The 23804-nt window shown below is 40.8% G+C and overlaps 1 protein-coding gene across 1 annotated transcript in view; it reads right to left on the reverse strand.

Moving 5' to 3' along the window:
* Window positions 1-380: 380 nt before the first annotated feature.
* The window catches only part of STK17A (serine/threonine kinase 17a), a 39665-nt gene continuing 16241 nt past the window's right edge, over window positions 381-23804 (reverse strand). Inside the window, exons 3-7 of the mRNA XM_021703689.1 lie at window positions 15738-15882; window positions 6039-6165; window positions 3012-3060; window positions 2747-2926; window positions 381-1946 (exon numbers count right to left, since the gene is read on the reverse strand). Of these exons, the coding sequence (XP_021559364.1) occupies window positions 1622-1946; window positions 2747-2926; window positions 3012-3060; window positions 6039-6165; window positions 15738-15882 (826 nt within the window). The 3' untranslated portion in view covers window positions 381-1621. The remainder of the gene's footprint in view (window positions 1947-2746; window positions 2927-3011; window positions 3061-6038; window positions 6166-15737; window positions 15883-23804) is intronic.

Consider the following 23804-nt stretch of genomic DNA (forward strand, 5'->3'; position numbering starts at 1 on the left):
AAATGCTGGTTTCCAAGAAACTGTACAAATGAAGCGAACTGAGTGAGCAAACAGTGCGAGCTGATGTTTGGAGCTGCCTCATCAGTTTCAGCTGATGATGTGTGCACACCGTCGGGGCTCCAACACCCGCAGGGCAGGGCTGGGGCTGATTACAGACCAGGGGGGTCAGGGTCCCACACACTACACGGCTCACGCTCTACAACAGGTGGTCAGGGGCTGTCCCGGTCACGACTCTTGGCATCTGAGAACTCACGCGGCAGAGAGCATCGCGTGAGCCCCCGAGAGCCCCCGCTCGGGGGACAGACCAACTGTATTCACAAGTAGCTTAACGCCCCGAGCCTAATAAAAGATAAATAAGGACACTACTCAGACATTTTTGTGTGAGAAGGATATTTAGTTGTTTAAGTTACACGGCGTACACTTGTACGTTTCCATTGTTTAATAGGAATGTATTGTTCACTGTGGGGCCTACATACAACTGAAGTGTTCCATCCTAATCAACTTAAATTCTTGTAAGTCTTCTGGGAACATGGCTGCTCCCCTGATGACAAAGTATCCAAGGTCCAATTTTTTATGAACAAAACAAAGTTTATAAATATTGTGGCTTTTTATAACGTTTCCCAGTATAGTCTGAGGGCACATAAACTCCACAGAAGTGGAGGCTCAATGGCTAGGACGAAGATGCTCCACCCCTTACCCTCTCTGGGGGATTTTATTAACAAAAACAATGCAACAGCGTCCTTCACTGACCAAAGCAACCACCGTGTTGATCAGATCACACTGACACTTGCAAGTGACCAAAATTAGGTGACAAGCACGTGAGAAGGTGGCATGGGTCCGTCTCCTGAGAGCACGCAGACGGGTAAGGCGTGCTGAGGGAAACGGCGAGAGGTCAGCACTTTGGTTAACCTTGACCTTAAAACCAGAATAGTTTGAGGTGAAAAATCAACACCACTCTTACTAGTGACACTGAAGAAAAAAGAAATTAGCCAGGGCTTTTCACTGATAGGTTACAAGCATTAGGCAAAAACAAGGACAACAGAAGTCAAATCAAGTCAATATAAAGCAGTAATAAAATAAAAAAAATAAGACATTATCAAACTCTAGTGGATGTTATTCTAGGACTCAAAATTTGGAAGATACCTAATTAAAAAGCTTACTCCCCTCAAAAAATCCAAAGTGAAAAGGTATCAATTTTAGCAAAGATATCAACATACAAATATGCAGATACAGATACACATGGATACTGCAAAATAGATTTACAAAGATGTTAATTTGGCACTTTTACTTGGCTTTTTAAAGAAAGTAAATACAGGTTATCTTTGCATAACAAATTCTCATTCTGGAGAAACAAGATTTAGAAACAAAAGGTTCAAACATCTCCCTTCTTAAAAAAATAACATTGACACAGATAAAACTTTACCCGTTAAAACTCCTGGTTGGCAGCTTTATAAATCTGTCTTGATATATCTAACTCCACAAGTTTGACAAAGTTATTTGAGTTTCTATCAGTGATACCTGGTTTATCCACTTTCAGTACATGTACCATTTGGCCAGAAGTCCATAAATAATAATAATGGTTTCAATGCAGAAATCTGAAAGTTCTAAAGGGAAGTACTGCTCAGTAGATAAATTCTCCTGGAATTTCTTGTAGCAAAGGTTCCTCAAATTTAAATCGTTTGGAAATGGCCTTTTGCTCCATTTTCTCTTTTTCAGACTGTCTGCACTGTCCTAAAGTATATGAAGTAAATACAATTAACTCCTCTGTTACAACTGATTCCTCGGTTTCTGGTTTCTGAGTATCTGAATTAATTTCAGGCACAGAATCACCTTCTTGGAGCGCATTTGCTTCTTCTAATGCCCCTTTCACCTTGAAAGAAGGATCCTGAATACTGCTCTCTGTCAACCACGGATGTTTTAGACATTCTTCGGCTGTGGCTCGATCTCTGTAAAAAGAAAACACATTTCACCCTTAAGACAAGATAGTTTAAAACTTCAATTACAGAGGCGCCTGGGTGGCTCAGGTAAGCGTCTGCCTTCGGCTCAGGTCATGATCTCAGGGTCCCGGGATGGAGCCCCTCATTGGGCTCCCTGCTCAGCGGGGAGTCTGCTTCTCCCTCTCCCTCTGCCTCTGCCCTCGACTCGTTCTCTCTCTTTCTCAAATAAATACAATCTTAAAAAAATAAAAATAAAAAATAAAACTTCAATTATAAATTAGAGCATATTGGGGGACACCTGGCTGGCTGTCGGGAGAGCGTGCGACGCTTGATCTCAGGGTTGAGTTTGAGCCCCATACTGGGTGTAGACATTACTTAAAAAATAAAATCTTAAAAATATGTAGGTTAGAGCATAAGGTATATTTATTGTATTATATTTGGGGAAGTATGAAGAGTTGACAAGAATCTTATTGTGATCCCGGACATAAGACTAGAAGTTGTGGCATTTGTGTGCAAATGCCATTCCCACAATGTTGAACAATACTTTTAGGTAAGATATCTCTGAAAAGCCCTTTTGGAAGACCAAAAACACATAGACAGTATCTGTCAGACTGAGATGCAGCTCACTGTTTTCTAAGAAACGTTTTCATTTTTGACATTTTCTTTCAACAGATATAATAAGCTCAAGGTTTCATCTAGTTTAATGGCTACATTTTCCTGCCTTCATTTTGGTGTTTCACTTTAACCTGCTTTTGTTCAGAGCAGATCACTCAAAAATTGACAAAGATCAATATTAACTAAATACTTACTCAGGTTTCTTAACTAAAAGTGTCTTAATGAAGTCAACAGCTGACTCAGACACAACATCAAACTCTTCCTCAGAATAACTTAAACTCATCCGAGAGATGTTTAGGAATGTTTCTTGTTTATTATCACCTAAGAAAGGTGACACTCCAGTGAGCATGACATATGTTAGCACTCCAATGCTCCTAAATTAGAATGAAAATGTAAGAAAAATTAGTATCATACTCATTTCTTGAAACCAATCTGATCAATTTTTCATAAGTAACTTACCACATATCCGTCGCCATGCTGATAGGATCATAACTAAGAATCTCGGGAGCTAGTATCAGAAACAAGAAAACATTCAGCTGTGTGAAAAAAAATTCCTAATTTGCTCTTTGAAATCAAAACATTTTTTTAAAATACTCATCAGAAACTCTATTAAGACACCATCAAGATTTGGGCTAACATGAAATAACATTTATATAAGTTAATATGAATTACTGTAAAGTCTGACTAGATGTAATTAACTTATTTTCCCACCAGCACCCTCCATTGTTGGGTCTTAATATTTTAAAAAATATCTGAATGCTTAAGTGCTGTAATAGAAACTGACAACTGTGACACCTTCCTCTTCCCATACCCGCTAAAATCAAGCATCCTGTCTAACAGATTACTGCTTTTAAATCTTTCTCGATGCCATCCACGACTCTGCTTCCCTACCGCCCCCACCGAGTCCGTGGCACCTTCCCCTCCTGACCTCCACTCATTCCACCTCCCTGATCTGTTCTCCATACTGGAGCCAGAGGGGGCTTATTAAAATGTCTGCCCACTGATAGAAAGTCCGTCAACAGGGTTAAAAACAGCATTCTCATTTGACATGCACTATACACAAAGACAACAAAGTTGCCTCTGTAGAGTCCTGAAAAACAGCATGCTTTGATAACATTTAACTAAACTGCTGTCACACATAAAGCAATACAAAAGGCATTCTCAAATGTGCAAGAACTTAGGAGAAATTCACGAAAATCCTCCTTGAAAGAAAAACTCACTCATTGATACAATCCAGTCAACCAAATGAGTTTTTTCAAAAGTAGGAAGAAAAGACAGGCAATCAAGTATTGAATCCATTTAAAAACAGATCAAAGACTAAACAACCGTGGTAATTAAAAAAAAAAGGGGGGGGGGGATGAAGATGTTCTAATCCTAAGAAAAAACAAAACACTCAAGTCACATACTCATCACTGGTTGGGGGGGGGCCCCCCCCCCCCCCCCCAACACACGACACACAATATGAGGAAGAAAAGGTTGGGAGAAAATGCTAGGTAGGCTAATTTCCTCAACTTCAACCTCTGATACTGAGTTGTGAAACAGAGGTTATGAACATCATTCTAAGGTTTTAAAAGAAACTACTAGGAAATTTAAAATGAAATGCACAGCACCCAAACTACTCGAGGAGAAAGTAAAGTAAGAGACCAAAGAGTAAAAGATGCTGGGAGGAGGGAGCAGGAAGTAACAGTAGCTTCCTTTCCTGTGTTTATTATAAGCTGAACATGGATCTAAGAGCTTGACAGAGCAAATCCAGTAAAGCAGTACTATGACAGCCCCATTTTAGGGACAGAGGAATGGGAGGTATAAAGAGATTTCGGGACTGAGGTCACATGCACAGTTGGCAGAGGAAGCAGACGGAGCCCAGACAGATGATTCTGTGAGGAAAACAAGCTGCGAGGCTTACACTCACCTCTGCAAGTGCAGGAAAGAATGAGAGGAGAGGCCCCTTTGTTTTTCTCTATTATATAGTTCTGAATTATTTTTAGTTTTCTTGGATTGGGAATTACTTTTATAATAAAGATAGTTCTGTTTTTTGGAGGGAAAATATAAAGTTCTTGGTAGAAAACAGAATTTACCCAGAGAATAGAAAGCATAAAACATAACAAAACTCCTTCAGGGCAATAACTCCTACAGGGTTCTCAACTCACAGCCCATCATTCCGCTTTCCCTCTCGTTGACAAAGCTCTCGAGCGACCGGCTGAAGGACCCGGGCTTTCCAAGAGGAGGCCCCGTTAAGCCCCATCCTCAAAGCTTACTGAGTGGTCATGACGCGCACTGAAATTTAAGTATTCTAGCCCACGAAGAACGCATCAACGTTTTGAAGGTGGTTTTCCTGCCCACCGTGCTATCTTTTATTACCTAATTAAGGATCTGTTTCAAATCGTAGGACTTACTTTAAAAGCTCTGAGTTAGATTTTGTCCCATCACTGCCGAACAGCTTTGTTTTCCTCAGCCCTATCTGTCCCCTGGAATTGACTCTCCCTTGTAAACGAAGTCCCACCAGAGCTGCCCCGGTCCCGTCTCCCCTCTGAAAGGAGGCCGAGGCTGCCGCACGCCCTAGTCTAGAATGCAGACAGCCTGTCCGTCCACTTCACACCTCTAACCTCAGGTAAATATTCTTCCCTTGGGGCCCGGGCCTTCTCCACAGCCTCCTCACCCGCCTGCCGCCCCCCGGACAATGTCTACACTCGTGTCTATGACCCGGGCAGCCTGGCGTCCGCGCTTCTGGACCTACAGGTCTACACAGCCCTTCCACAGCTACATCGCAGGCCTAGTAATTACGAAGAACTGTTTCATCTCTGAAATTTTAAGTGTTAATATTGTAAACTCCTGGTCGCAGCCTTTAGATTATTTCACCGCCTTGTTCTGCTTACAGATATCTTTTCTTTCTTTTTTTTTTTTAAACCTCATTCAGGCCACGAATCCCTTAGCATCCTGTTGTTCTTCCGGTCTATCAAAAAAGTCATGGTTTACTTATTTTTGTACCAAACCGAAAAGCCACGGTTCATCACTTCAGCTGCTCTTTTACTAGTACCTTCAAGGCTTAGCGCTTTTTTCTTTCTTCCAGAAGCTCCCAACCTTGCATTAATCCAACAGAATGCCCTCTGTTTCACAGGGCTTGCCATTACTTTAACAATGTTTATGATGAACTTAAAGTTTTCAGAGGTCCTTACTTGTTAAATATCCTCCCACCTTCAGATAACCTGGTATCCTACACTTTGTTAAGGCAAATCCTCTTTGATTCCTCTTAGAAGCAATCCCTTCAAATTCTCTTGATTCCCTTCAGGAAAGGGATCATCAATTTGGTACTTGACTCTTTAATGTTAACCATTTTTAAATTTTTATACAAAAGAAGGGCTCTCTGATGGCAGAATTTTAACACAGCAGATGGCTGGCCCCACTATTCCCACGCCACATGTGAGTTCCCTAACGAAGACGATGCTTGACCCCAAACACAGAACATAACCCACTCTTACGAGTACTTACCCACATATTCAGGAGTACCCATAATTTCTCGGAGCTCTTCACTGTTCTTCATTATTCTTGAAAGACCAAAATCAACTATCTTAATGTCACCCAGTGGAGATTCACTTGTCAGCAGAATATTCTGAGGCTAAAAAAATAATACAGAAAGAGCAAGTAGCCCTTAACACATACAGCTTGCCTGTGAAACTAAGACTGACAAATTTAACAGTAAGCAGTCATTCATTAAACAAATATTTTTACAATATATTTACGAAGTGTAAGGCAACAGGCCTTACACAGTCTCTTCCCTTATATTGGCTCCTGCTCAGCACAGAAATGTGCATCTACCCCATCTTAAAAACAAAACCAAGCCACTCATACAAAAATATCCTCTAAGACTCTGCATTTCTTTCTAGCCAACACACTCACTCCCTGCTACTCCCTCAAAGCTCAGCTTCTAGAAGGCACGGTCTTGTACGCTTGCGAGCACTTCTCAGTGCAGCTGAATCTGGATTTTGCCCCCTCTCTTAGATCTAGCTGTTCTCAATAAGATCGCAAAATCTTTAATAATCAAAGACCCACCAAATCTAATGAATGTCTTTCAAGGCACCATTTCGTAGGCACTGACTGCTGTATCATTTGGCCTGGCAAACCATCCTTCTATGTGCTCTTGGATACTTTCCTCCTCGAGAGCTCTCTCACCATTTTCTCGAGATTTTTTTCCTTTTTCCCTCCTTTTAAATATTGCTGTGACCCCAGATCTCTCGCTGGCTGGCCCTCTACTATCTCATCTACTATCAAAGCTTCAACCACCACTTACATGCTGATGACTTCCATCCTGAGCCCTTCGCTGACTCATAGATCCAATTAAAATCAGATCTTTTCATTTGGCTGAAATGGGCCACACTTTCAACTCCCACTAATGAGCAAGGCCATCAGTTCAGTAAACAGCTCAGGCAAGGGCTCTTCCTTCGACCCCACCGACCCCACGCCTCTCCTTCTATACTCCCAATGTCAATGCCCAGGTCAGGCACTGGGGGGAATCCTCCTAAAGTATTCTGTCTCCTTCCTTTTCAACCATGTCTCAACCTAGTGAAGTCACCGGCATGCCAATGCTATGTCCTAAATCTCAAAACCCCCACTGCTTCAAGTTTGGGCTTTCATCATTTCTTACCTGGACCACTACCCTCCTGCCTCTAGTCTCCCCCACCTTCAACCCACCCTTCACTGTATAGTGATCTTGCCATAATGTAAGTCTGATGATGATCCTCACCAATGGACACACTCTCAAATGGGACGTATCTGAGGACAGGCCAAGAGAGAGCTACCCAAGGCCACAGAATCAATAAGGTTCATCTTCCTGGGGTCATTTTTTTCTTTTACCCAAATAACCTAAGGCACTTTTACATAAAAAGTCAAACATATATTATGCACTAGAATATAAAATTCATTTCCATTTTTTAAAATAAAATGACCTTTGAAAGAAAAGTTTATGTTGCTTCAGAAAGGGGCTGTGTACTTACTGTCTTCTGCCATTAAGAATATTTCCAAAGATAAACTGAGAACCACTGGTACCAATAAAGTATAAATACCTCACTACAGCACCCCAGGTGTTTTATGATCTGGCTTCCGCCTCCTCTTCACGATTAACCTCCTGCCCCCATCCCACAGGCAATCTGCGTTCCAAATCCAACAAGCTATAATCCCTACACAAGACGTGCACGCCCATGTCTCACGCCTTTGCCTTCTGTATTCCCTCTGCTCAGGAAGCCCTCTCCCCTTCTCTGCCTGGCAAATTTAGTTTCATCGTTCACTCCATCCACGGCAGGTCTCAACAGAGCACTGGTGCCTCAAGGAAGCCTTCTGTGACGCCCCCTCTGGCCCTCCAGGGAGGGTCTGATGCCTGCCCCCTCTCTCTACTCCACAACATCTTGTACATGACAGACCTGTTCCACTGTTGGGTTATTGTATCTTCCTGTCCCCTCCGTCACACTGTGGTTCTCCCGCCAGAGGTTTATAATGAACGCCAGCACTGCCTTTCCTTCCACGCATATCCAACCCCTCCATCTGACTTCTGTCTCCTCCTCCCTCTGCCGCAGGTAACTAGGTCACTGCGATCTAATGACCTGTTTCCACGCTTTCCCAACCACCACCTTAGCAGTGCCTGACGCTGCTGCTGCTCGTTCCTTGTTTATAGACGCTTTTTCTCTTGGCTTCCACAACAAACCACTATCCTGGTTTTCCTCCTAACTCTCTGGCTACTGCTTCTGTCTCCTTTGTTGGTTCATCTTCCTTTAGCAGGCCCACTCAGTGGGTTTCCCATGGCCTGATCTTGAGGCTCTTCGGTCTTTACACGCCACACTCTCACCTGACACAGTGTATCTGCACCCAGGGCTTAATTATCACCTAGACATTATGAGTCACAGATTTTTATCTCTGGCTCAGACCTCTTCAACCAACTGCTTACCTAACCTCTCCCCTTTGATGTCTCACAGCTACTCAAATTCAGCATGCCCAAACCAGACTATTTTCCCTCCCGAATCAGATTCCCTGTATGCCAATGACTGTCACCTCAGGGAATGCCACTCTCACCCAGCAAGGTAGAAGAAAACACCAAGAATCACCTTGGCCATTCCTCTCTCCCCACTTTCTCCCCATTTAGCTGAGGTTTCACTACATCCTACTGAGTTTAAATCATAAATGTAAGCATTTCTAGGCTTTATTTCTCTCCAACTATAGAACACCCATTCAAGGTACCATCAGTTTTGTGCTCAATTGCCACAGCCTCTAAATGGTTTGCTAGGCTCTATTTTGCCCATACTGTAGACAGAAGGATCTTTTGCACCATATAAATCCGATCTGTCACCCCCCTGCCTAAACCCTTCAGTAGCTTCCCGTTAGTCTTAACTTCCAAACTCCTTAACGGGGCATACAAACCCCGGCTGGTTCGAGCTCCTGCCTGGCTCTCCAGACTCATCATAAACCTGTTCCCCTTGGCTTGGCGACAGTGGAGACCGTCTCAGCAGACACTGTTCAGTCTCTCCTACCTGCCATGCTCTCTCTCTCACAACAGTTATCTTTGTGTACTCTTTCCCCCATTCTTCTTTGCCTAGAGTCAGCTTGCTGAGAAGACCTGGGATGGCAGTGAAGAAGCTTCTAACAACGTTCAACAGTGAAGAGCTGCAATATGAAACAGGAAGTTGAGGTCTAGGTGGTTCCTCTCTTTTAAAAGGGTTACTTACTGTCAACCCAACCATCCATCCTGCCCTTCTCTATTATGAAAACGCTTGTAGGCTGCCCAAAGTGTGGATTCAGACACAGAGAAGGAAGACTGTGGCTCCATGCGTCACGCAGTACTGGGCACGGTGACAGCACCGGGATCAGGGCCAGCACACAGGAGGCACACAGTAGGTGCTGCTTGAATGGAAGGGACATAACTAAGTAGAAAAAAGAATCCTAAAATGTCTACTTCGTGTCCGCAGTGGAGGCACTGTAAATCGGAGCAACCACAAGTCTCTAGTGACAGACAGCTCGTCATCAGAAGAGAAAACAGAGGGGGGGACCATCGGGCCCGACAAGTGCTGTCGTGGACAAAGCGCTCAGGCAACAAATAAATAAGAGGGAATAATGCAGCCTTGGAGAATTAGACAGGAGGAGAGTGAGCAGGCCCTGGAGGAGAAAACGGTTTCTGTCGCTTATTCAAAAAACTTGTATTGACTGCCTACTGGGAAAATAACAGAAAAGAAGACGTAAGTCCCATGTTCTTTTGGAGCCTTACATTCCAATGGGGACAAGCAAGTACGGATAAGTAGTAACTCCTCGGGTGCTCTGAAGCACTAAGGAGAACTGGGAGTAGGGAAATGGACGAGAGAGTGTCTGCTGGGTGTGCGTCTGTGTGCATGTGTGTGTCATGTTCACGGTAGTCAGGGAAGGTTCCTCTGAGGAGCCAGTCACGGCACAATACTTTGGGGCTGGGGTGGGCAGGGAGCATTCCAGAGAGAGGAAAGACCTCGCTACGAGTGGAGGAACCGCAAACTGGAGGACAGCACGAAGGTGGAAGGGACAAGTGTGTGGCAGGCACAAGACTGGTAAGCAAATGGGGGTGGAGGAACGGGAATCAGAGGCTTTGTGAGCCTGTCTGGAAGAACTGGCAGAAGGCAGACCAGAGGGGAGGACAAGAGGACATTCCAGGGAAAGAACAGGCCACACGCCAAAGTACACACAGGTGAGCTAATATACAGCATGATGCGTGCGAGGGGTTATCAAATACAAGAATAGGTCTTTGAAGAATGTGCCTCTACCCTGTTTTTAAAGTCTTGAAAGGGACAGAGAGACAGAGTGCGGAAGCTATGATGAAGCATGGAATAAAAAAAAAAAAGAAGAAGACACGTTACACATCACAGTGGCAAAATCCACAGCCCACTGTGACTGATGCTGTGTAGAAGCAGGAGCAATAAGGTGCTTTCATCACTGACTAATACAGTCAGGTCAGCAAGCGAAGACAATTGGTTCGATTCTGATTCTCAGACCCAGAATCTGAGGTGCCTGCAGAACCGCCCAGGACAGTTGGAAATTCAGTCTGGAGAGAATACAAGGCTGAGGATACTGCTCTGGAGGACAAGGACACAGAGGCAAGACTAAAACCATGGAAGTAAACGAGAGGAAGAGAAGTGGCCAAGATGAGTTTTGGCCGGTAACTACATCTATAACGGAAAGCAACAAGAGTGACGAGGGCGCTCAGAAATAGTCTGAGAAGTGAGGCTAAGGACCTAGGCACCATGTTGTAGTAAGAAAGTCAGGAAGGAAAGGGTCAAACAGGACACGGGGAAGAATGAGGACCAAGAAGAGGCCACTGAATACAGCACATAAACCACCTCTGAAAGACTTCTGAAGAAGTAAATCTTAGTAAAACCATGAGAGAAAAACCTAGATTATAATAGGTTGAAAAATAAGTTGAGAGGCCAAGTGATCTTTATATTACACGTCATTCTGGCTTAATTATCTGTGGATGTCCTCAAACCAGTGCTGTCCGTGGAAAGGTAATGCAAGTCACAGAAAATAATTTAAAATTTTCTAGTAGACATATTATAAAAATAAAATGAAACAGGTAAAACTAATTTTAATATTTCTTTAATTCAATATGTAATATGTAAAATGTAAAATTATTGAGCCATTTTACTTTTTCCCCCCCATACTAAGTCCTTGAAATCTGGCATGGAGTTCACCCTTTGAGCACATCTCTGCTCTCAAGGGCTCAATAGCCACAAACGGCCAGTGTTACTGGATTGAACAGTGCAGCTATAAACTCCTTTAGTTCAAAAAAAAAAAAAAAAAAACCCAAATGATACCCCAATAAATGTTCAGGAAATACTTAACATCTCTTGCATAATGTCCTAATTTGTTACCACTATGCAATTATGGAATGGTAGTTCATCTTGAAAACTTATTCATAAAAACTCAGACTTTCTGTCTAAAGTGAAAACCACCACCCTGTGGTTCAGTGTAATCTGTAATTTTGTACAAAAAACTGTCTTCTTAATCATAGAAAGTTCTGGCTACAGTAAAAACTTAGAACTGAACAGAAAGACAAAAACAACCAATTGCTGTCACTACAGAAGTCTGCACTGCAGCGGTGAGCTAAATTGTTATAAATTAATCCAAACCAGATAAAGCACCCCTCCTGCCACAAACGCAGAAGGATTGAAAATGCACAACTGATCAGTGTTAGAATCAATTTCTCTTCTCAATGATAAAATAACGAGAGGTTTTGGTAATGTGTATAAACAAACTCCATTATAAAGCTATATTCTCTTTGTTAATTGGCTTCTAGCTATATCTTCAGGAAAAAACCTAGGATTATGAGTCCCAAGACTTCTCAAGGCAATTTTAGTGTTATTACATTAATGAAATCCTATAGTAAAATCAAACGTCATTATTCAGACAAATTAGATAAGTGAAGTTGCCTCTGTGATATATATTCATCACTGAACATGTTTTGCCCTTCCCAGTACCTAAAAAATTCCGAGAGAAATATTGCTAAGTGGAAATCTTCACCACATCATGAGGGCCGTCTGTCATTACTACAACATGCACAGTCTGTATATGGTCTTAAATACAATTTGTTCCCTTAAAATAGCGGAAATGTTTTCCCCTTACATTTTGTTTACACTGTACACTCCCTGGGAAATGCTTTCTTTAGTAATCATGTAAAACCTAGTTGGTGTGGTGGTAATGTAGTAAATTCTAAATTAACGTGATCAAATTATTAAAATGTTACTGTGTCTGAAATCTAGGCCCCGTCACTTGCATCCATCATCTACCAAAGTGAGAGACATTAAATAGATGACACAGAGACTGCTAGGAAATAACACAGCTCACAATCAGAGCTCTTTTCATGGGATTTCACAGGTAATGCTTCTTACGCAGCTTCTGCCAACTGTGCCCTGGTGTGACCACAGATACGTTTTAGAAACAGACCTTACTCTTCTAAATAAAACATAAGTACAACATATGAAGAGTCCAGGGTCTAACATCAAAGGCCCATCATCAAAGCCTCTATTAAATCCAGAAAGAATTTTACACCAAGTGTACTGGGGAGAAAGGAATATGATTTATACTGAGGGTACTGGGGAGAAGGGGATATAATTTCCTTGAGTAAATACAGAGTTAATTTTCACCTTCGGCTGCTTTCAAGTAACATCAAAGACCCATGACACATGGTGCTGGCAACCTGTCTGACCTGCTACTTAATTAGTTCCTGAATAATAGTTAAAGGTTGAGCTGTCATAAATCGAAAGCGTATTTCCTATAGGTGCAATGTTATTTAAATTGGGGTTCATTCCTGGAAATCCTTTTTACATCACAAAACTAGCAAAACATTATAAAAAATATAGGACTTTCTAAAGTTAAGTGTGTAAAACCCAACATAAAAAAAAAAAAAGCTCAGTACAAACATTACTTGTGGGAACTCTTCTGCATGGCTGACACTAACTGAGTCTTCCTAAAGTCGGAGTCCACTGAAGTCTGGACTGCAGAGACCATCTCTTCCGGCTGGCTAGGTGTCCCCGAGGGAGGCAGAGATGAGTATTTCTTGTAGCAAGGATCTTTGAATTTCGAAGCATATGACAGACTCAAGGGAAAAAAACAAAGGCCCAGTTCCCTCAGCTAGCTGTGAGGGTTTTACCTAGGTGACCTCTACAGCCACTTCAGCTTTCACATCCTGGGACTCCACTCACATGTCCACACGTGCCTTCCAAAAATGCCACTTCACCTACCACAGTCTACAGTGTTCTAACCATGCGTTTTAGCCACTGTACTAAAAAATGAATATCCTTGAGAAAAATATCTGTTTACAAGACGAATGTAAACTGGCATTTTTCAGAAAAGAACAAGAAAGTTTCCAAATTGTTTTCTTTCCCCTGTATTTTTCTGTACGAAACTAGTATTTGAAGGAATACCTATTGCCCTTCTACCTTATTTCAGATGGACTTTTATCAAGTTTACTTTAGAAGTCAACCTCCGAAGTACACACTGTACACTCCTGTACACTCTTCCTTGAGCGTGGTCCTTCATGCAGTGAAGATTAAACACTGCTATTCACGCTGTGGGATATCTTTTTTTTTTTTTTTTAATAAAATAAACCTTTATTATGTGAAACATAGTCTCCTTCTGTCTCAGTCTGCTTGGCCTGCTATAACAAAATTCCATAAACTGTGTGGCTTAAGCAACTGACATTTATTGCTCTTAGATCTGGAGGTTGGGAAGTCCAAGATCAAGGTGACAGCAGATTATCTGATTCTTAGCGAGGGCTCTCTTCCTTTCTTATAGACGGCCACCTTCTTGCTGTATCTTCACGTGGCAGTGAGAAAGGGAGCTCTGCTGTCTCTTCCTCTTCTTACGAGAGCACTGATCCCATCATGGGGGCTCCACCTTCCTGACCTCATCTAAATCTATTTGCTTCTCAAGGCTCTCCCCCTCCTAAGACCATAATGTGGAGGGTTAGGGCCTCATGTGCTGTGGGCTATCTACTGGGTGTCCCAGCGCACCTGACTGCAGCAGTTCTCAAAATGGTGCCTGGACCCCAAGTACCAGTCTCCCATGGCCCTACTGTGAATCAGAAACTCTGGAACTGGGGCCTAGCCTTTGCTTTAACAAGCCTCTCCTGGTGATCCTGATCCCTGTCACAGCCGGAGAGCCACTGCCGTGAGCGTCTCCTTTCTGCCAGAAGGCAAACTACAGCAGGAGTCAAGATAGATTGGCAGATGCTGAGTAAAATGAAGCTGCGGAAGTCCAGGAGAGGAAAGCCTTTTTTGGGTCCAGGGGTCCAGTCTCCTCAGGTTACCTTCCTTCTTTAACCCTATCTCCTCTGGCTGAGAAAGAACCGGAGTCACTGGTGTGTTCCTTGAGGAATGTGTCCTTTCCCCACAGCCATACCTGGACTCAATATGGAAGCAACCATCAACAGGGATCTTAGACTCCTCTCCCCCAGATGCCTGAAGGAATCTGCTAAGGATACTTGTCGTGGGCATTCACTGTCTGTCTCCTGAGCACCCACCCACCCTCTGTTCTTCTAGAAACAGAACTGGTCTGAGAATCCAACCCTTCCCCACTCTTGGTCCGAAAAACAATTGGGATGGGAGAAGGAATTTACCCCTCCAGGGTTAGAGCAAATGACACTGGTCATGCTGGCCTGGCCAGTCAGAACTCTGCACCATCCCCCCTGCACACTTCTTAGTTCCGGACCAATCGAAGTTGGTTTGGTGACAGTGAATCTCAGGACTTCTGAAAGAGCTAATAAGTAGAACCTGGCTCTTTCCTGCTGCATCTCTGGACAATTCCAAGGCTAAAATGGCGGCATCTAACTTACCGTCTTCTTGCCATTTTGAGAAGGCAGAGCTGGAGACTGAAGAAAAACCAACTACTTGTAATATCTGAATCAATGAATAGTGTCATACCTTAAGTTAGAATTATACCTGGACTTTTTAGCCAATAAAATTTCCTTTTTTGCTTCCCCGACTCTCAGCCAGCATTCTGATTACCTGAAAGCATCATAACTGATATGCTGCCCTTTGTGTATTCTTTCTTCCCTCCTCCCTTTCCTTCTTTGATAATTTTAAATTCTGTATCTACCTGCCTTGAATCTCTTTAGTTCTCTATTTTATTTATTGCTGCCTGCCTAATTTTCTACAACACTGTTTTTCAGATATTCCTGCTAAAAGGTCATCTCCCTCTTCATGACATTCGAAACCCCTAGAATCTGGCCTTTTCTCAATTGTCAGTATCTCCTATTTCATTTCTCAATTCCAGTGACGCTATTCCATTTATGTTTGCCCAACAAGTTTTCCTAACTCTTGTGATAGAATTTTATCTTCTATTTTCTACATTCCTGTATTTTCTCTATCTAAATGCTAATTTTTTAAGGTCTAGCTTAAACCCTGTCTCTTATCGGGAAGAGTTCACCTATCCTACCAATATCCTCTAAGCTTCATTTTTTGGGGCAATGTATTATTATTTACCTTTCTATGTACACACATGTACTTTACCTCCTTGATAAAACTAACTGGCAAGAGGGTAAGAATAGACTCAACCTTTATTTCCGTATTACCTAATAAAACACACAAACTTGTGTTTTAAATGTTTGAATTAATCACTGTTAAATACTTTAGACCTGGAGGGTCATTCTCTAGCCATCTCAAAACTGTAAAGTAATTCAGATCTTACCTTCAAGTCAAGATGAACTACATCATGAGCATGTAAAAAGTGGACACCTTCTAATATCTGCCTCATGAGTCTTTGAACATCCTTTTCTTTAAAGGCTTCTTCTCTGTCTGCAACACACTGGTCAAAGATTTCACCCCCAGCAGCACTAGAGAAGGACAGAAGCACACTTTAATTATAAAGGGAAAGGGCTCATTAAAAATATTTAGCCTTTTTTTGTTCTTAATATTTTACACATTAAGTATCTTTATTTAGATAAACTATAATTTGAGTGTGTGTAAATGTCTGTCTACTTGCCTAAATCCATTTTTCTTTTTTAAATAAAAATATGAAGCTTCTAATATGAGGTAAGATTAACATTTCCAAAGCTAAATAAAAACATCACTTTAAGAACTTCAAGAATTAAACTTTAATAGTAAAATATATTAACATACTTTCAAGTGAAAATTTCTCTTTTTAAGATTTTATTTATTTATTTGAGAGACAGAGAGATAACGAAAGAGAGAGGGAGAGAGCATGAGCAGGGAGGAAAGGGAGAAACAAAACCCCTTTGAAGGACATTTACTTTCTTCCTAATTATTCACAATTATAAACAATGTTGTGATGAGAAGGCACATTAAGTTCCTCACACATTTGTTCATGTGCCAAGAGCTCCCAAGTGTAGACACCTAGAACAAACCAGCTGGAGTGAAGGGAATGTGCATTTAAAATTTTACTAGGAAGAGCCTATCCTCACCAAAAGTGCACTACTGATTTAAACTTTCTTCTAACCTCTGGGCAAAGCATCTCAGTTTGTTTGTTTTCCTCCAAAGAATTTTGCCAATAAGAGGAAAAAAAATAATCAACATTTAAAAATTTTTATTTCTCTTTGGCAGAAAGTCCATACTTAAACACTTTGTTCATACCATAAATGACAGCTCATGTCATATCTCAAAATTTCTTGTATGTGTTTAAAAAAAAAAATAGAGTGGGTTGCTTTCATAAAGTTGTTACAAAATTGACATGAAATATATAACTCCAAACAGCCATGCTGCTCTCAGACCAGAGCTACTTATTAATTTCCTTTCAGTATGATAATTTAGTTCTTTTTTTCTTTCCTTTTCTGTTAAGCATCCTCTTTCCAAATTCTGCCCATATAAGGAAAGACAATTTGTTACCAAAATTAGATAAGAACATATTTAAGTTTAGCTGAACAGTTGCAGGTGATCATTGGCTGATAAGGTTTTCATTTTGGCTAAACCTATACAACTGATTTTTTATTATATTTTGATTATAGTATTAAGAAACAAATATGGGGGCGCCTGGGTGGCTCAGTCGTTAAGCGTCTGCCTTCGGCTCAGGTCGTGATCCCAGGATCCTGGGATTGAGCCCTCCATCGGGCTCCCTGCTCTGCGGGAAGCCTGCTTCTCCCTCTCCCACTCCCCCTGCTTGTGTTCCCTCTCTCGCTGTGTGTCTCTCTGTCAAATAAATAAATAAAATCTTTAAAAAAAAAAGAAACAAATATGAAAGCATTAAAATCATTTTTATGTATTTAACTGTAAAATGCCCATCACATATTCAGGCACGGTTAAAGTAATATACAAGTCATAAGAAAAGAAATGGTGAACATTCACAACATAATTACAGAGTAAATTAATTGCAGCCTGCCAATACCGTATACTGTTAATATGGATTTGATGACCTAAAGCAAAAGTCAGTATGAGCTGGGTCAACTCAGTCCCAAGCAGCTAGAGATACACCAGGACGTAACATATGGCCCTCTGCACGCACACACCACAATTTGCCAGTTACAACTCAGAACTGTCCGTGTTCCTCAACTAAAACAAAGAACTGTATCTTGGTTGAAAAAGTCTCCCAGCAATGTCTCTCAGCTCATTACCACCATTCACAATAAAATTCAATAAAGGTCCATTTACGTAAGTGAGAAGATTTCTTTACTTAAACTTTAAGAGCAATTTATTATAACTTCTTTCCACTATAAGGTGTACCCATCCTTGCTTTAACGTAAGGGTTTCCTTTGTTTTCCCAACAAGTTAAGTAGTTTACATAAGCACAGAATATGAAGTATAAAACTACAGTTTTCTGAAAATTTCCAAGGATGTATTTCAAATGAGACTATTAAAGAAGCTGCAAAGGCTAGCCTAGCCTTCAGTGACCAGCAAGACTTGCACACCCTCTGATACAGTCTGCAATCATCCCAGTTTACATCTGCTTAAATGTAAGCTTGACCCCATTAACTGTCATATGAATGAGTAGAACTAAACAAAATTATCCTAAAGAACAGTGTGCAACATTTAAAAGCATCTGTTAAGTATGGTTAACAGGAAGTATAAGAACATTACCAACCACTTCACATGAAGTATCTTTCTTCACATAGAAGCCAGAGAAATGCTACAAGTTTTGTTGTGCCCTATCTTTTAACTACAGCAAGACTTCCACGGTTGTATTATGGTATATTTACTTTAGTAGTGCTTATTTTCCACTACACAGACATGTGTTGGTAAAGATGTGGAGAAAAGGGAATCCTTGGGCACTGCTAGTGGGAATGTAGAGTGGTGCAGCCAGTACGGAAAACAGTATGGGGGCGCCTGGGTGGCTCAGTCCGGTAAGCGTCTGCCTTCGGCTCAGGTCATGGTCCCAGGGTTCTGGGACAGAGTCCTGCATGGGGCTCCCTGCTCAGTGGGGAGCCTGCTTCTCCCTCTCCTTCTATTGCTCCCCCTGCTTTTGCTCTCTTGCTCTGTCAAATAATTAAAATTACCCAGAAATTGAGAAATTAACTTTATTATGAATTACATTTACAAAAACATCAATTCAAGAACTTTTTACAAAAAATTTTACACAGGAACTATTTTTATAAAACATATTAAGAACTTTTCATTTCAATGTTCTAGTGGCCCTTAGAAAGTTAAGGGATAAGAATCTTTTGATCAACATTATGCAGAGCCATGTACATGATGTTTGCAGGCTACGAGCAACTGTGTTTCCCTAGCTGCCTGCACCCTGGCTAGATCTTAGCCCCCAACCTCTGACACCAAACATTCCTTTTTCTATCGAAACTAGCATATCCATTTCTACCTGTTTCGAGGCTCAGTACAGATCTTTCCTCCCTCACTCTTCAAAATTAACAAATACCAATCAAATATGTTAGGTCCTTGTGCAATGTGCTATGGATAGAAAGATAAATTATAAATAAGTATTGAGACGCCTTGGGTGGCTCAGTTGGGTAAGCATGACCTGACCTTCGGCTCAGGTCATGATCCCAGGGTCCCGCACAGGGCTCCTTGCTCAGCAGGGAGCCTGCTTCTCCCTCTGCTGCCACTCCCCCTGCTTGTGTGTGCTCTCGCTCTTTCTCTGACACATAAATAAGTAAAATCTTTAAAATAAATAAATAAATAAGTATGGCTTATAACTTCAGGAAACACATTTTAAAGAATACATATGCGGGCGCCTGGGTGGCTCAGTCGTTAAGCGTCTGCCTTCAGCTCAGGTCATGGTCCCAGGGTCCTAGGATCGAGCCCCGCATCGGGCTCTCTGCTCCATGGGAAGCCTGCTTCGCCCTCTCCCACTCCCCCTGCTTGTGTTTCCTCTCTCGCTGTGTCTCTCTCTCTCTGTCAAATAAATAAGATCTTTAAATAAAAAAAAATAAAGAATACATATGCATAAATATATATGGGTGTAAAATTATATATCAAGTGATTTGATAATTCAGCAACTGAGCAATTCACTGGAAAGGAGAAAAAAAAAGCTTAGAAAAATGACATTTATTCTGAGACTTGTAGAAGGAATAGGAATCCACTAGATGAAATGGTTAAGAGCACATCCCAGGCATAGTGAACATAAGTAAGCAGGATGGTGTCAAAAATACATGATATGACTCACTAAAGGTTAAGTACCTACTTCCCCTTTCAGCCAAATGGCACAGAACTTACCCTCTAGCCATAAACAACTAGAAAATGAGCAAAGTATAAGAGCCAACTATTTTCAGACATGAGAACACATGCAGTTCGGACCATGATCCCTTATAAGAGGGACACAAACAAGTTGAGCCGTACTCTCCCTGTCTTCCTACTTGGGAAGTAATTTATGGACCGTGGTACAGGATGGAGGAGAAGCCCAAGCAGAATATGGCGGCCTTGCTAAACTGAAGACACAGACCAGGAATTTGACAAAGGTAATGAAGTTGGATTTCCAGAGGAGTGAGCTACACAGAGAAGGATCTCCAGACATCTGCTTAGCTGTACCCTGAAGTCTTAGACAAAATACTAATAGGGGCAAGCATAAGGGTGAAACTCTGTAAGGTCAAGCAAAGAATTGCTGGGAAATTAGAAGCTGAACAATTCTTAGCATTCACAGAGAACAGAATAAGATATTTGAATTTTGTCCAGTTGAAGTAGAAAAATCATGTGAACCACTTAGGCAGTCAGCAGCCCCCTGCAGCCCGGCCCCCTCTGCCCCAGAAGGGCCGTACCTTAGTACTAAGATTAAATAGCCTGTGAACTGCCCCAACAAAGCTGATTCACAAATAATTTAACTGACTGCCAAAACGAATGTCATCATTCTTTAATGGAAGATCATAAAATCCACTCAACACTGTGACATTCTAAATGTATGGCATCATTCCAAAAATTACTAGACATCTGAAAATGCCACAAATTACAATCCACAACTTATAGGAAAACAATAAAAACAGACCCAGAAAAAACAGAGATAATGGAATTGGCAGATAAGGGATTATAAATATACTCAAAGATTTAAAGTAAAATATGAATATAATGAGAGAGAGAAAGAGAGAGAGGAGGGGTATGAAAAAGGACCAAATGGAACTTCTAGAGATAAAAAATAAAGTATCTAAAATGAAAACTGCACTGGATGGGCTTTATAGCATTGCACAAGAATCAGTGAATTTTAAGACATAGCAACAGAATTTTAAGACCTAGCAATTCAATCTTTAGAGAGGGGAAAAAAAACCAATAGGACCCCCGGGACCTGAGTGATCATATCAAGCAGTTTAACAGATTGTAATTGAAGGAACAAGAGAAGAGAGGTGGTGGCAAATATTTTTTTAAATAATGGCTGAAAAATTCCCAAATCTGATAAAAACTGTAACCCCAAAGATCCAATCAAGCAGCTCAAAGTAAACCCCAAGCAGGATAAACACAAAGCAAACCAAGGCACATTATGCTCAAATTACTGAATTACTGTCTTTTTATTTATTTATTTTATAAATAATTTATAGACACATTTATAAGGGAACCAAGAATCAATGCAGACTTCTTGTCATAAACAACGCAAGGCAAATGACAATGCAATGATATCCTTAAGTGCTGAGAAAAGACAGTGTGTCTAAAATGCACGGTGAGGTTGGAAAAGGACTAGCAGGAGAGGAGGTAGAAGTCAGACAGAAAAACAAGAGATGAGGTCAGAACAATCTGCAATATCCTAGGTAAGGCAATAATGGGTATATAATGCTAAATGTCTTTCTCCAGAAGCACTCCTTCCCTCCCAGGTAGCATAAAGCAGCACAACTCATGGCTAAAAGCTCTGGAATCACACACTCCCAGACTGAATCTTGGCTCTGCTATTTGCAGCGTGACCTCAGGTTGATTACTCCTCTAAAATTTTTTCTCATATAAAATCTTGTTCTAAAATTTACAAACAAACAAATTCAGTAAAGTTGCAGGATACAAAATCAATATACCAAAACCACTGTGTTTTTATACACCAACAATGAACTTTCAGAAAGAGAAATTAAGAAAACAATCCCATTTTCAATGGCATCAGAAAGAATAAAATACTTAGGAATAAATTTAACCCAGAAAGTGAAAGATCTATACAATGAAAACCATATAAGACACTGATGAAAGAAATCAAAGAAGACACAAGTAAATGGAAAGGTATACCATGCTCCTGGGTTGGAAGAATTAATACTGTTGAATAGTCCATACTATCCAAAGTAATCTATAGATTCAACACAATTCGTATCAAAATTCCAATGGCATTTTTCAGAGACACAGGAAAAAAAAAATCCTCAAATTTGCATAGAACCACAAAAGACCCTGAATAACAAAGGCAATCTTGAGAAACAACAAATCTGGATTTCAAAATATATTTCCGATTTCAAAATAAATTACAAAGTACTATTCAACTATTGAAAAGAATGAAATCTTGCCATTTGTGATAACACAGATAGACCTTGAAGGTATTATGCTAAGTGAAATGACAAATACCATTTAATTTCACTCATATGTGGAATCTAAAAAAAAAACAAAACAAATGAACCAACAAAACAAAATTCATAGATATAGAGAACATACTGGTGGTAACCAGAGGGGAAGTGGGGAGAGAGGTGGGCAAAATGGGTGAAGGGGGCCAATTATACGGAGATGGATGGTAACTAGACTTTAAGTGGTGATCACCTTAGTAGTCCACACAGATGTCAAATTATGTTGTATACCTGAAGCTTACATAATGTTATATACCAATTTTACCCCAATTACAAAAAATTTCTTGTGGAAAAAACTGTGTGTGCGTGTATCAAAGCTATAGCAATAAAAATAGTATGGTATCGGCATAAAACCAGTTAAATCAATTCAAATTAAAAAAGAGATAGATCAATGGAACAGAAATAGAAATCCCAGAAATAAAACTATGCATAGATGGTCAATTAATTTATGAAAAAGGAGCCAAGAATATACAATGGGGAAAGGGCAGTCTCTTCAATAAATGTTTTTTTAAAAAACTGGATAGCTACATGCAAAAGAATGAAACAGGACCCTTATCTTACATCAAGCACAAAAGTCAACTCAAAGTAGATTAAAGATTTGAATATAAGACCTGAACTATAAAACTCCCAGGAGAAAACATAAGCTGTAAGCTCCTTGACATCAGTCTTGGCAATTTTCTTGGTTTGACAACAAAAGCAAAAATAAACAAGTGGGGCTACATCAAATTAAAAAGCTTCTGCTCAGCAAAGAAAACCATCAACAAAATGAAAATCAACCTATGGAATGGGAGAAAATACTTGCAAATCATATATCTGATAAGGGCTTAATATCCCAAGTATATAAAGAACTCATGCAGCCAATCTGATTAAAAAATGGGTTGAGAAACTAAACAGACCATTTTCCCAAAGAAGACATATATAAGTGGCCAACAGCTGTATGAAAAGGTTCTCAACATCGCTAATCATCAGGGAAAGGCAAATCAAGGCCACAATGGGGTATCATCTCATACCTGTTAGGATGGCTATCATCAAAAAGAGACATGTGTTGGCAAAGATGTGGAGAAAAGGGAATCCTTGGGCACTGCTAGTGGGAATGTAGAGTGGTGCAGCCAATACGGAAAACAGTATGGGGGCGCCTGGGTGGCTCAGTCCGGTAAGCGTCTGCCTTCGGCTCAGGTCATGGTCCCAGGGTTCTGGGACAGAGTCCTGCATGGGGCTCCCTGCTCAGTTGGGGAGCCTGCTTCTCCCTCTCCTTCTATTGCTCCCCCTGCTTTTGCTCTCTTGCTCTGTCAAATAAATAAAATCTTTAAAAAAGAAAACAGTATGGAGTTCATCGAAGAATTAAGAACAGAACTTCCATATGATCTAGCAATCCCACTTCTGGTATATATACAAAAGAAATGAAAACAGAACCTCAAAAAGATTTACACTCCCATGTTCACTGAAGCATTAATCACAATAGCCAAGATATGAAAACACCTAAGCGTCCATGAATGGATGAATGGAAGAATGGACAAAGAAGAAGTTATACATATAATGGGATATTATTCAGCCATAGAAACATATTCCACTTACATGTGGAATCTAAAAAAGCAAAGCTCCTAGCAACAGAGACTAGAATGGTGGTTACCAGTGGGTGGGGAGGTGGAGGAAAAGGAGATACTGGTCAAAGGGAACAAACTTCCAGTTACAAGACAAGTAAATTCTGGAGATTGAATGTACAGCACAGTGGTGATAGTTAATAATACTATATTATATACTTGAAAGTTGCTAAGAGAGTAAATCTTAAATGTTCTTACCACACACACACACACACACACACACACACACACACACACACACACACA

This window comes from Neomonachus schauinslandi, chromosome 12 (assembly GCF_002201575.2).
Source record: "Neomonachus schauinslandi chromosome 12, ASM220157v2, whole genome shotgun sequence".
NCBI classification, from domain to species: Eukaryota; Metazoa; Chordata; class Mammalia; order Carnivora; family Phocidae; genus Neomonachus; species Neomonachus schauinslandi.